This window comes from Phalacrocorax aristotelis, chromosome 4 (genome assembly GCF_949628215.1).
Source record: "Phalacrocorax aristotelis chromosome 4, bGulAri2.1, whole genome shotgun sequence".
NCBI lineage: Eukaryota > Metazoa > Chordata > Aves > Suliformes > Phalacrocoracidae > Phalacrocorax > Phalacrocorax aristotelis.
Window position 1 is genome coordinate 77,949,411 of NC_134279.1, and position 14,158 is coordinate 77,963,568.

Genomic DNA, 14,158 nt, shown 5'->3' on the forward strand with positions numbered 1-14,158 from the left:
AGGGCTCGGCACACTCGGGCATCCCACAGAGCTCAGCACACTCGGGCATCGCTCAGGGCTCGGCACACGCGGGCATCGCTCAGGGCTCGGCACACTCGGGCATCGCTCAGGGCTCGGCACACGCGAGCATCACTCAGGGCTCGGCACACTCGGGCATCGCTCAGAGCTCGGCACACGCGGGCATCGCTCAGGGCTCGGCACACGCGAGCATCGCTCAGGGCTCGGCACACGCGGGCATCGCTCAGGGCTCGGCACACTCGGGCATCGCTCAGAGCTCGGCACACGCGGGCATCGCTCAGGGCTCGGCACACGCGGGCATCGCTCAGGGCTCGGCACACTCGGGCATCGCTCAGGGCTCGGCACACGCGGGCATCGCTCAGGGCTCGGCACACTCGGGCATCCCACAGAGCTCGGCACACTCGGGCATCGCTCAGGGCTCGGCACACTCGGGCATCGCTCAGAGCTCGGCACACGCGGGCATCGCTCAGGGCTCGGCACACGCGGGCATCGCTCAGGGCTCGGCACACTCGGGCATCGCTCAGGGCTCAGCACACGCGGGCATCGCTCAGGGCTCGGCACACTCGGGCATCGCTCAGGGCTCAGCACACTCGGGCATCGCTCAGGGCTCGGCACACGCGGGCATCCCACAGAGCTCAGCACACTCGGGCATCCCTCAGGGCTCGGCACACGCGGGCATCCCACAGAGCTCAGCACACTCGGGCATCGCTCAGAGCTCGGCACACTCGGGCATCGCTCAGAGCTCGGCACACTCGGGCATCGCTCAGAGCTCGGCACACGCGGGCATCGCTCAGGGCTCGGCACACGCGGGCATCCCTCAGGGCTCGGCACACTCGGGCATCCCACAGAGCTCAGCACACGCGGGCATCGCTCAGGGCTCGGCACACGCGGGCATCGCTCAGGGCTCGGCACACTCGGGCATCGCTCAGAGCTCGGCACACTCGGGCATCGCTCAGGGCTCGGCACACTCGGGCATCGCTCAGGGCTCGGCACACTCGGGCATCCCACAGAGCTCAGCACACGCGGGCATCACTCAGGGCTCGGCACACTCGGGCATCGCTCAGGGGTCGGCACACGCGGGCATCGCTCAGGGCTCGGCACACTCGGGCATCCCTCAGGCCTCGGCACACGCGGGCATCCTTCAGGACTTGGCACACTCGGGCATCCCACAGAGCTCAGCACACGCGGGCATCCCTCAGTGCTCGGCACACTCGGACATCCCACAGAGCTCAGCACACGCGGGCATCGCTCAGGGCTCGGCACACGCGGGCATCGCTCAGGGCTCGGCACACTCGGGCATCGCTCAGGGCTCGGCACACGCGGGCATCGCTCAGGGCTCGGCACACTCGGGCATCCCTCAGGGCTCGGCACACTCGGGCATCGCTCAGGGCTCGGCACACTCGGGCATTGCTCAGGGCTCGGCACACTCGGGCATCGCTCAGGGCTCGGCACACTCGGGCATCCCTCAGGGCTCGGCACACTCGGGCATCGCTCAGAGCTCGGCACACTCGGGCATCGCTCAGGGCTCGGCACACTCGGGCATCGCTCAGAGCTCGGCACACTCGGGCATCGCTCAGGGCTCGGAACACTCGGGCATCGCTCAGGGCTCGGCACACTCGGGCATCCCACAGAGCTCAGCACACGCGGGCATCGCTCAGGGCTCGGCACACTCGGGCATCGCTCAGGGCTCGGCACACTCGGGCATCACTCAGGGCTCGGCACACTCGGGCATCCCACAGAGCTCAGCACACGCGGGCATCGCTCAGGGCTCGGCACACGCGGGCATCGCTCAGGGCTCGGCACACTCGGGCATCCCTCAGGCCTCGGCACACGCGGGCATCCTTCAGGACTTGGCACACTCGGGCATCCCACAGAGCTCAGCACACGCGGGCATCGCTCAGGGCTCGGCACACTCGGACATCCCACAGAGCTCAGCACACGCGGGCATCGCTCAGGGCTCGGCACACTCGGGCATCGCTCAGGGCTCGGCACACGCGGGCATCGCTCAGGGCTCGGCACACTCGGGCATCGCTCAGGGCTCGGCACACTCGGGCATTGCTCAGGGCTCGGCACACTCGGGCATCCCACAGAGCTCAGCACACTCGGGCATCGCTCAGGGCTCGGCACACTTGGGAATCCCTCAGGGCTCAGCACACTCGGGCATCGCTCAGGGCTCGGCACACTCGGGCATCGCTCAGGGCTCGGCACACGCGGGCATCCCACAGAGCTCGGCACACTCGGGCATCGCTCAGGGCTCGGCACACGCGGGCATCGCTCAGGGCTCGGCACACTCGGGCATCGCTCAGGGCTCAGCACACTCGGGCATCGCTCAGGGCTCGGCACACTCGGGCATCGCTCAGGGCTCGGCACACGCGGGCATCGCTCAGGGCTCGGCACACTCGGGCATCGCTCAGGGCTCAGCACACGCGGGCCTCGCTCAGGGCTCGGCACACGTGGGCATCGCTCAGGGCTCGGCACACGCGGGCATCGCTCAGGGCTCGGCACACTCGGGCATCGCTCAGGGCTCGGCACACTCGGGCATTGCTCAGGGCTCGGCACACTCGGGCATCCCTCAGGGCTCGGCACACGCGGGCATCGCTCAGGGCTCGGCACACGCGGGAATCGCTCAGGGCTCGGCACACTCGGGCATCGCTCAGGGCTCGGCACACTCGGGCATCGCTCAGGGCTCGGCACACGCGGGCATCGCTCAGGGCTCGGCACACGCGGGCATCCCTCAGGGCTCGGCACACTCGGGCATCGCTCAGGGCTCGGCACACTTGGGCATCCCACAGAGCTCAGCACACTCGGGCATCGCTCAGGGCTCGGCACACTCGGGCATCGCTCAGGGCTCAGCACACGCGGGCATCGCTCAGGGCTCGGCACACGCGGGCATCGCTCAGGGCTCAGCACACTCAGGCATCGCTCAGAGCTCGGCACACTCGGGCATCGCTCAGGGCTCGGCACACTCGGGCATCGCTCAGGGCTCGGCACACGCGGGCATCGCTCAGAGCTCGGCACACTCGGGCATCGCTCAGGGCTCGGCACACGCGGGCGTCGCTCAGGGCTCGGCACACGCGGGCATCCCTCAGGGCTCAGCACACGCGGGCATCGCTCAGGGCTCGGCACACTCGGGCATCGCTCAGAGCTCGGCACACTCGGGCATCGCTCAGGGCTCGGCACACGCGGGCATCGCTCAGGGCTCGGCACACGCGGGCATCCCTCAGGGCTCGGCACACTCGGGCATCACTCAGGGCTCAGCACACGCGGGCATCGCTCAGGGCTCGGCACACTCGGGCATCGCTCAGGGCTCGGCACACGCGGGCATCGCTCAGGGCTCGGCACACTCAGGCATCGCTCAGGGCTCGGCACACGCGGGCATCGCTCAGGGCTCGGCACACTCAGGCATCGCTCAGGGCTCGGCACACGCGGGCATCGCTCAGAGCTCGGCACACTTGGGCATCGCTCAGGGCTCGGCACACTTGGGCATCGCTCAGAGCTCAGCACACGCGGGTATCATTTAGGTCCTCGCTCAATATTGTATTTCTGAGGGCTCAGGACAGTGTCATTGCTTAGGGCTCAGCACACTCTCTGAAGGCATCGCTCGGGGCAGCTCGCACCGGCTTGTTGTGCCCTGGGTTCAGGGCCAGCCTGGCCTCTGTTCTCAGAGGCGGTTGGTAGTTTACAGGCTGCGCCAGGTGTTTGGCCTTGCTGATATCACTTTGTCTGTCTTTACTCTCCCACTCCTGGCAGCGTGCAGTCTCCCATGGGAAAGTCACCCTCCCAGATCAGCTTCCCTGAGCGTTTGCTCTGCTTTAACTCTTGTTTGTGCAAAGGCCGTTGTTCCTGACTTGCCCCGCCACCGTGTCCCTCACCGAGCGGGGCCGTGAGACACCAGCCTGCAGAGCAAAATGGCTACGCCATATATTCACTACAGCTAATCAACGTCCCTGTACATGGCCTTTACAAGCTGTGCAGTGACCCACCACTGCATCTGCCAGTTGCTCACTAATGTTTGTTACCAAAGTCTTATTAATGTGTGTTAGCAGGAGGAAACCGAAAGCACCTTTGTGCTTTCATACAGCTGAACACAGAGGAGAGCCAAGGAGCTCACAGAATCTTTCCAGCCCATCTGAATCCCTTCGGTACACCTGCCCTGGTACCCCCAGTGGAGAACCAGTCATGATATTCACCCTGCTCAGTCCCCTTTGGGAAATGCTCAGCACGCTGCAGAATCCGGCCTGGGCCTTTTACCAGCTGTTGTGTCAAGGAAAAATGTTAAAATTGGGGTCTGTTGCAGGAAATGTCTGTCTTGCAGTGTAAGCCCACGTCTGTCCCCTGTAATGTCCTTCCTGAGTGACATCCAGGCAGTGCTCAGCACTGTGCAGTGGAGGGTCCATAGCTTCTCCCTGCCTGCCTGAGGTGGGGGAACCGGTGGGATTTACTGCCTGTGGATGCGAAGCCACAGCCTCCGCCGCAGACCTGGAGAGAGATGGTATCTGTCAGCCTGGGGACCCCTCCCAGCTTCCCATTGCACTCTCGGGCTGTCCCGCAGCCTGACACCCCTCATCGTCCCCCCAGGCTGGCAGGATGCTTACGGTAGAGGCGGTAAGTGGTGGGGATCAGGCTCATCAGGAGGAGCAGGACACTGGTGGCTAGGGGGACCCAGACCAGGGGGCTGCAGGCACCTGGAGAGCAAAAGGGGACATGGTGTGGAGCTGCCCCAACTGCAGCTCAGCACCCGGCATCATCCTGCCCTGGCATCTTTGGGGGATGAAGGGTGGGATGAGGGGGCAAAAGGCAAGGCAAGTCCTCTGGAGGGGCAGAGGACATAAGCATCAACCTGGGGTATACCTTGGGGGATGCATTACACCCCGAAGGCATCGCAGGGAACTTAGATATGAGTCACAATAAACTTTTTTGTGGTGTCCTTTCTAGCATGGGAGTTCCCTACGCCTGCAGGAGTGACGCTGCACCCTCAGGGGCTGCACACCCACGGGACATCAGAGCTTAGGCAGGGCTGAATGGAAGTACACTTTAGCCCCTAAAACCTTGTATATCCCAGGGAACCACTACTAAAGGCAGAGGCCAGCTCTGTCCAGAGTGGTGGGTCTAGGTGGACCCCGATGCCCACCCCTGCAGGGTCATGTTGTGGTTGTCCCCACCCCAGGACAAACTCCAGCTGAACCCTGGGGACCCCCCAGGAGCTCAGCAAGCCCCTTTTGCAAGGCAGCCTGAGCCGCCCTGGTGCCGTACCTTTCTTGCCAGCAGCTTTGCGTTTGGTTATGGATGACAGAGGCTTTTTGGAGAGCGGTGCCTTAGTGGTCTTTGGAGGCAGAGGCAAATCATCAACTGGTGGATAAGAAGGAGAAGAAGATTGTTAATAGGGCACCAAGTGCAGTGGAGGTCTCAAAGAGAAGGCAGGAAGGGCTGGAATTTTTGGCCTTTAAAACTAGCCCCGTCCAGGGACCCCCACAAAGGGCTGGGTCATACAGAACAGCTGGGAGCTTGACCTGAACCTCTCTGTGGCCACAGAAGTTACCAGGAGCTTGTAAAAGCATTAGTAAAACAACATACCAGGCAAAGCTGGGCAGAAGCTTAAGGCAAGGACGAAGGAAACTTCCTCGTACTGCATTTACTGCCGGGCAGTATCTCATCAGTGCAGCATAAAATCACAGGTAGTGGGAGATTTCAGTAGGACTGGGAGGCTTTAAGGGATTCCTGGCTTTTTTCCATATTCAGATTGCTCTAATCTTTGTTCAAAATTGAGGGCAGAATTTATTAGGGTGTATCTGATTTACAATGGAGCACATTCATCTCTCTGTAAAGTTAGTCAGGAAAAATATCCCAGTAATGTCATTGAATAGCTGTACACCTGACTGCTTAAACTCCAGTTATTAAAAATTTTGGGTGATTCAAAACTATTTTTTCCTGCTTCTATCCAGGACTGAAAATCCTGCAGAAACTACCATTCTTTTACATAAAAAGGTGAAACATTAGGTGCCTGGGATTTAGCTGGACAATTTCTCCCTTACATTATAATAGTCTTAAAGAAAATGAACTTAAAAACAACTTATCATGTTTACTAAAGGAAAAAGAAAGAAAATATTCACCAAGGCCTGAGTCCTCCCAGACCACCTGCTGGTGTTTAGTTTTCAGTTGGAGTGTCCTTGATCATGCTGATTTTCAGCCCTGTTTTTCATGCTTTGCTTTGAACATAGATATGTGCCCAGTTGATGAAAACTAGTTCTCTTTTATCTTAAACTGGCTTTTCTTCGAGCCAGCAAGAATCCAAAAGAAGTTTCTCAGCCAGCTCAAGGTTCAGGGCATATTTGCAAAAAAAAACCAACCAGAAAGGCTGGGACTCTGCGGATGATTTAGAGCCAGAAGCTGTAGCTGCATCTTCGTTAAATAAGTTATTTGTCTCCCTGAAAACCTGCAAAGAAAGGGCTGAATCCTACTTCAAGCACATTCGTTTTTCTACACCACCTCTTTCTCAGTGGTCAAGGGGAAAATGAGCTGAAAAGAGATGTTTTATGACCCAGGGTCTGTAAAGCATCACTCCCCCAGTGCTGCCCACAGATAGCTTCTGGTTGGAGCTCCCAGTGACGGTGGGCTGTGAGTTTTGAGGAATAAATCCCAACTCGATCCTTTATGTGAAGGACAGGCTTGAAACCTCCAGTCAGACGCACCCCAGCAATGCAAGGGGTGATGTCCTCTGGCCTTCCTTATGCTTTTGCCACTTGGAGGAAGCGTAAGGAAGGACCAGGGTGCAGGAGGACTCAGCGGCTGAGCAGGGCACATATCCAGCCTCTCATCCAAACTACCACAGGGGACAAGAAAAATACAGGGCATGGTAATACTGGGAGCTGAGCATCTTCCTGTGGATATCCTAAGAAGCTAGGACCAACGTGGTGCTCAAGGTGTGACCACAGCAGAGCAACCGCTGGTGGCAAAAGGACCGTCACATGCAGCTGTCCTAAACTATAGCTGTTTTCTGTATTTTCTGACTTAGTCAGTCTCATAGGTCTCTTTAGAAAAACCCCAGAGGCCCAACCTTGCATCTTAAAATTAGGAAGGGTCTACCAACGTGCATCACCCCTCACCCAGGGGACCTCACCACAGCCTGCCAGTGACACATTCTAGAGCCCCGGGGTTGATACTTACCCACATCAAGCCGTGTCCCACTGCCCACGAAGAGCTGGGAGGACTGGGAGATGGAGCAGTAATAGGTGCCGTTGTCTGAGCCACGGAGGTCCCTGATGTGCAGGCTGAAGGAGGTGCGGGAACTCGCCCCATGGACACTAAACTTGTCCTGGGTGATGTCCGCGCCATACGTGGCTTTGCCCAGCAGGGTGGAATATATCAAGAACTCGAAATTCTGCCTCTCCTGGCTCCAGCGGTACCAGTACACCCCGCCATGCTCCTTCTGCAGCTCACAGGGGATTTCCGTTTTATTTTTAGTTTGGGCTAAAATATGGTTTGGAGTCTGGGATAAAAGTAGTTTTGTACAGAAACCTAAGGAAAAAAAAAGACAGGAATACATAGTTATTATTTTATTTTCATTATTTTTTCTTCCATGCTAAGAACAGATTTTCTTTAAGGGCTTAATAAGATCAAGTAGTCACAGAGCAGGGGATCACACGAGCGACAAACAGGAGCATTTTTATCAGGGTGCTCCCATATTCCCTCAGAGGCCTTTTTGGGTTCTGCAGCTGTGTTTTGATCAAGCCTAGTTATACAGGTGGTTTGCCCTGCAAACACTCAGCTACAGAGCAGGCTCAGTGGCACGGAGAGGGATGAAGGAATGATTTTGAGGGTGTCCTCGGGGCTGTGTGTGTAGTGAAGGGCATCCCCACCTGCTCCTGTGATACCCCTCTCCTGTCCTCCTTTTCTCTTTCATTTTTCAAAGAGGCTTCGCCTCTCTTTCAACAGATCTTTTTTGTAATATTTTTTTAAAGCCTTTTAACTTATCTGCCAGATTTTTGCTCTAACAGATGCAAAGCTGAAAAACTTCATCTCAGGTGCAGAAAAAGACCAAAAAGCGTGCAAAACATCTCAACACGTACCAATTTGATATTAGTTTTCAGATGACATTATTTTTGTGTGAATTTCGAGACCTAGGGACAGAAAGGGAGTGAGGGGTAGCGCTGGGGTTGAAAGCTTTGCTTTGGCATCAGATCACCCTGTTTGGGCTTTGCAGCTTTTGTGGAAATTATCTGAGTTTTGCTTGGCCCCGGCAGACGTGAGTGGTGTCTGTGTGCGAGCGAGGATGTGTCCTTGTGAAAAGGATAACAGGTGACTTGTGATCCTTTCTGTTCAGCAAACAGTCCTACAAAGCTGCAGATATTCTTGAGACCGAGTGAAAAACAGCCCTCTGAAGATAGGGATGCTCTCGCTTCCCCTATCTGTTTCCCAGACATGTTTTACAGCCATGGAAGGACCTCAGCAAAACATGTTTTTTTGTTTTTTTCTTTTAACCTTAAAATGTCCCTATTCCTTCAAAATCCCAAAGCTGCTTACAGTGGTTGTTGCAAATGGCCTCATGTAGCCCTGCAAACCGGGTGGTGTGGGAATGGGTTTCCATGACCACAAGAACATCTGAAGCCCATGGCACTGATGCCCGCCATGTCCCCAATGGGGACAGGCAGAGGAGAGGGCTTGGGTGACTGACAGAGGTCCAGAGCCTTCCTTCGTCCCCGCACCGATGACCCCATTGTTGCTGGTGCACTGCAGAGACGAGCAGGCTTCAGCCGAAATTCAGGCATTGCACAGCAGCCACAGCATTTCACCACATCCTCTGGTGCTGTGACAATATAAATGTCTCATTATTGAAATACAAAATTTTCAGGTTTTGGAGTTTAATCCTCCCAAACCTTGCTCTAGCAAACACCTGTGTGTTTTTTTTAGGGGCTGAAATGTGTGTGGCCACAGGGCGTGGTGGCTTCAGGGTCTCCTTGATTGCCCTGAGGTCTGGCTTTGCTGGACATGGGAAACTTAACCCCCCACGAGAGCATTTTCCTTGAGCTGTTGGAGAGATTATTAGATGAATCAGAAAGGATGAGAAGGGATCCTGGAAAATGCTCATCTCAGCTCACACTCCAGTGCGGTGAGCTGGGACGGAGCCAGAGCAGAAAAGCTGCCACATCTTCATCCCCCAAAACCTCCCTGTTCCCTTTCCCGGTGTATATCCTTGCAGGGAATCGGGGTGGGACGGATTTGTTTCCATGTGCTTGGCCAGACTGGCCTGCAGCAGCTCAAAAACGGTCCCTTTTCCCTTTGCACATGCAGAGCAAACTCTAATTTAGTGGTTTTTTTTCTCAGCAGGGACCCCACTGTATAGAACTATAGCATATTACTACCTGTATATAGGTGTCAACAGAGTGCCTTGGGCTGTTTGCTGCCAGATCGGCCATGTTACGCCGTGGCTGGATGACCACCACACGACATGAACAAAACACCCTGCAGTCCTGACAGCCTCTAGCCAGGATGCTGGGCAGCTGTGGACCCGGGCTGGGCAACGTCCTGGGGGACCAACTTGAGCCGCCACCCTAATATATATGTTTAATGGGTGTTTCAAACTCTCAGTGCCTTCCATCTAAGAACCGATGGCACAATTTGTCCTGTAAAGCATAATTCTACCACTTTTTGCCACGACATCGACTGTATCTATTCCATCCAGACCTCCTGCAACCTGTCTGCAATAAGCAGGAGGCAGCACGGTTTTATAACACACTGATTCCAGCTGTGGCCCTTAGGAAACATTCAGTCCTTGGAGAGACTGAGAAGAAAATTTGATGGCATGTTTATCATCTTTGTGTTACACGGGCAGCGTAGATAGGTGCTACTTTAACTTACTCATTAGCAGCTTTCCAGTCTGTCTGCACTAAGAGGGTGCAGTAAAAAACAAGCTGTGCGGTGTCTATGCCATTATAAATAGAGTAGAATAGAATGGAACAGAACAGAATGGAATAGAATATAATAGAATAGTTCAGCTGGAAGGTTCCTAAAATAATCATCTAGTCCAGCTGCCTGACCACTTCAGGGCTGCCCAAAAGCTAAAGCATGATCTTAATGGCATTGTCCAAAATCATGCGGTGATAGGTAATAACGCCCTATAGCTCTACACTATGCCTGTATATTTAAACTTCCATCATCCAGATGCTGTGCAATGCATCCCATGTGCTGGAGCAGGGTGGAGGTGAGGTTCCAGCATGATTTTAGGTACCCTCAACCCTTAAGAGACATGCCCCTCTTACCTGGGATCTGGAGGCAGATGCAGAGATGGAGCCACAGCCGGGCCATGGTGGTGGGGTCAATGACAGAGGGGTTCTGCGCCAGCTCCCCCTTTCCACTCACCGTTGCCTCTTGGTGATAGGGCTGTCTTCACCCCAGGAGGTTCGTCCCCGTCCCGGCGCAGATGTCTCGCCGACAGCTGCTGAAGAGCACGTGCCGCAGCAGTGCCCAGAGCCTCAGCCCGGCAGCTGCTTCTGCGCCAAGCCCCAAATCCAGGCGCGCATCAGGGCAGCAGCCCCTTGCACTTCTCCAGCACTGCACAGGATCCCCTGATATCCCCTTTAGGAAGAAAAAAAAAGAGAACTTATTGATTTTGGATTATGATTTCTTCATATTTCATCACTTAGTTTTTCCTCCTCCTTTTAATCTAGCAATCCATGCCATTAAAAAATGACAAAATGTAGGAGCTTGGCATTAAAAATAGAATCAGGAAAGGATGAATTTTGGCAGGTTTCTCCTCCACTGAAATCAAAAAGCATTCAAAACAAGGAGAAGATGCAATTTGAGCTGTGGGGTTGTTTTCTTCAGCAGAATCTTTAGAGGGAGGTGTTTCTTTCCACACCTGGAAAATGCCGAACACCAAACTAGCTCGCCATAAAGCAGAGGAGAGCGGCATTACAGAAAGCTTTGAAGACAAGAGTAAGAAACCTCAAACAAAGGTAGTGGCTGAAAAACCACAAAAATAAGGAAATTCTGCTGGGGCTCCCCATCTCACTGTGGGCGCTGCTTCGGTAGCTGCGACACTGCACAGCTCATACGCAGAAATATTTAAATGATAGATAAAATATCAGAGTGGCTTTGAAATGTCTTTGAGAGAGAGACATTTGGAGCACTTGGGGTTTAGGATTCGAAGAGTGAAATACATGATGTGAAATTACAGGGGAGAACTGGTGTCAGCAGCCTTCAATATTTCCATGTTTGGGGAAAAAAAATTTAGTTTATTAATTTTATTTATTCACTGCCCCTTTGGCTGCTGAGCAGGCTTCGGTTTTCTCGTATGCCCGTGTCAGGCAGATGCTCATGGCCCTTACACAGCAAGGGGGAATTTCCCGGGAGGGTCTCATGTGGGGGCACCGAGAAACCTCCCCCAGGGTTTGAGTTGGCAGATGAATAGGAAAAATGATTTGTATCATCTCCTGCAATGCAATTTTTTGGGTCCATTTTGTACCAGATTTTTCCATGCTGCTGTAACAGAGCCCCTCCCTATTTCTGTTTAAAATAATTTCCTGCTTGAAGCAGGTTGCTAACCACCAAAAGCCTTACCACAAAGGGCTCGGCTGGTAAAATTTAGGGTTGGCTGAATCGCTCCTTAACTCTTTCCTGGCAGGAGAAAGTAATTTTAGCACTTTCAAACTCATTTCAGTGCTTTTAAACCCTTGTTTTCAGAGCTGAGCCCCTGATGTGGGGTGCAGCAACCCTTGCTTTTCCCCTCTTTACCTCCTGCTCACCTTTCCCCTTTTATTTCACATCACTCCCAAATTGGGGCCTCCCCAGAACAGGGCATAGGCACCACTGCAAGTGAATTTTCCCTGTATCGCTACGGTGAAGTCAGTGTGCTGAGCAATACGTCCCTGGGTGCTGCAGTGGCTGCATCCCCCTTTTCTCACTGCTGCTCTCACTGGGAGCATCTTCTGGCCTCCTGGCCAGGACCAAAGTGCTCCCAGAGGTGGCTTTTGTCACCATTACAATCTTGGACACAGGGCATGTTACACTGGGCACCAGATGCTGCTGCAAGCCTGGTGACTCTCGGTTGTCTAAGCAGATATTTTGGGTTGGGAGGATTCCCCAGGCCATTACAGCAGCTTTAGAGATGCTTCCCTGCAGTGATTTTACCTGTCGGGTGTCTCCTATGGAAAGAAAGGGGAATATTTGCAATGTAAAAGTATAATGTATGTGCTGGAACAGGGATTAATTTTTAACTTCTTTTTAATCTGCTGTTTATAGGCAGTTGAGCTGTTTACTGGTGGCCAAGCTGTTCTCAGGACTGGGTGTTTCTCCTACAAGAAAACATTCTGGAGGCGGGATGCCTTTGTCTGGCAGCCCATCGCCAACAAAAATAAAAGCACTGTGGGAACGTGCAGGAGAGCAGCTGCTGTTTATAACATCCCCACATTGTTTTGGGCTGCTGTTCTGGGAAGAAAGTAGGGAGGAAAAAGGGTGTAAGTTGAACTGGTCTGTTAACACAAGCATGATTTGTTTTTGACCTTGGTGGGGTACAGAAGTTCCTAATAACAAGTGTTTGTCTCACGCTGGGCCAGGATGGGGGGGGGCGGAGAGATCGCTGAATTTTGGTGTAATTGTGTTATTCGGCTGTGCAATTTTTAGGGGGAATTTATTCTTTTTCTGAAACGAAAGACAACCATCACAGCCTCCAGCCCAGCCAACTCCCTGCCCTGTCTCGGTGCTCACCCTGGGGGTCTCCTCCTCACCCACCCTAGGGGGAAATATGCCCTCTTCTTTTTCTCAGCCCGTATCCCATGTACCTCACCACGCCGACATTAATGTCCTGCGCTTTCACCAGCTTCATTGCATTTTCAACTTTTTATTTTCTTCCTATGATGGGTTTCTTGCAGCAGATTGTTTGCTCTCAGGGGCTTGGAGCAAAGCATCAGGATCTTCTAAGAAAGGGATCTAAGACAAGAAGCAGGACTTGTCTGGGGTTTCATCTCTGCTACACTCCCATGTTGCAGCAGAGGTAATCGCAGAGGGGCTGTAAATGCCAGGCTGGAGGAACATTAGCCATAAAAATAATGAAAAATCAGGAAAAATCCATTCTGTCTGTGCTTTCTGGGGTACAGGAGCTGACTTTTGGGACCAGGGAAGGCTGCTCAGCCTCAAGCCTGATCCAACATGGCCAGTACCCCAGGATCTGGAAATAAGGGCTTGTTAGGGATAACATGCTGCTGGATGGAAGCTCCCCAGGACTCGAGCAGCCACAGGTGGTCATTTTTTTTGCTTTTAAAATTTTTTAAAATTATTTTATTCCAGGGAAGGGTGTAGCTTCTGGAGTATTTCATTAGGGGAAAAAGCAGTGATGAAAATTACAGCATTTTCACTGAGTAAGATGAGTCCTACCTTTTTCTTAGTGTAATGGCAGAAAAAAAATCAAGCTGGTTGAGTTTTCTTTTCTAAACTGCTCCGAGCTAAGATATGGTTTGTAGGACGAGGTTGGGGGGGTCTGTCTGCCTTTGCAGGTGCAGACTTACAGCTGTACTTCAGCTGACGTAATATCACAGTTGAGGCTCCTGACATGTGGAGCACCCCCAAGGTATATGCCAGTGTGCGTCGGGCTGGTTTGTGGCAAGGAAAAATGCTGCTTTTGAAGTCCAGAAGCCAAAATGGATCTAAACTACAAATTGTATGTTTTTCCTGTCATCTCATCTCCCACCCCAGCAAGCAATTTGTGCTTGGAGAGGGAGTCTGGCAGGACTGCATGTGTTACAGATGTCAGGTGTGAGCCCCATGTGTGATCTCCCCCCAAAACCCAGGTGCTAACGGTGTGTGCGGCAAGTGAGGAGGCCTTTGGGGGACTTTGGGAGGATGGATCCTGAGGGGACAGGCTCCATTTCTCCCTCTTCAGGGCACTTGGTGCAAGCAGAGGTTAATATGAGAAAGCAGTGACTAATCCTGGGCGCCTGCAAAACAGATAAGGGGCAGAGCAGCTGCTCCCATGTGATTTCAGCATCTCTAATCAGTGGAAGGAGGATAAGGGAAGACAAAGAAAGTGTCCTTGGGAAGACGGGGAGGGATACAGCACCTGCAGGAGAAAGGCCACCAAGGAAGTAAACATAGGCATTATCAGTCCCAAACAACGACCTGCCATGCCTATAAAAATCACGGGATGAGA

The 14,158-nt window shown here is 53.8% G+C and overlaps 1 protein-coding gene across 1 annotated transcript; it reads right to left on the reverse strand.

Moving 5' to 3' along the window:
• Positions 1–3,530: 3,530 nt before the first annotated feature.
• On the reverse strand, positions 3,531–10,822 carry CD8B (CD8 subunit beta). Its single transcript, XM_075092474.1, has 5 exons — positions 10,275–10,822; positions 7,183–7,533; positions 5,272–5,367; positions 4,614–4,703; positions 3,531–4,497 (listed from the first exon to the last, which is right to left on the reverse strand). The coding sequence occupies exons 1-5, from the start codon at positions 10,318–10,320 to the stop codon at positions 4,457–4,459; spliced, it is 624 nt and encodes a 207-aa protein (XP_074948575.1). The 5' UTR covers positions 10,321–10,822; the 3' UTR covers positions 3,531–4,456.
• Positions 10,823–14,158: the final 3,336 nt, after the last annotated feature.

Coding starts and splice junctions, on each gene's coding strand:
- CD8B (XM_075092474.1), bottom strand. CDS start 10,320: ATGGCCCGGCTGTGGCTCCATCTCTGCATCTGCCTCCAGATCCCAG. Junction 5,368..7,182: donor TGGGACACGGCTTGATGTGG/GTAAGTATCAAC, acceptor CTTATCCACCAG/TTGATGATTTGCCTCTGCCT. Junction 4,498..4,613: donor CACCACTTACCGCCTCTACC/GTAAGCATCCTG, acceptor ATCTCTCTCCAG/GTCTGCGGCGGAGGCTGTGG.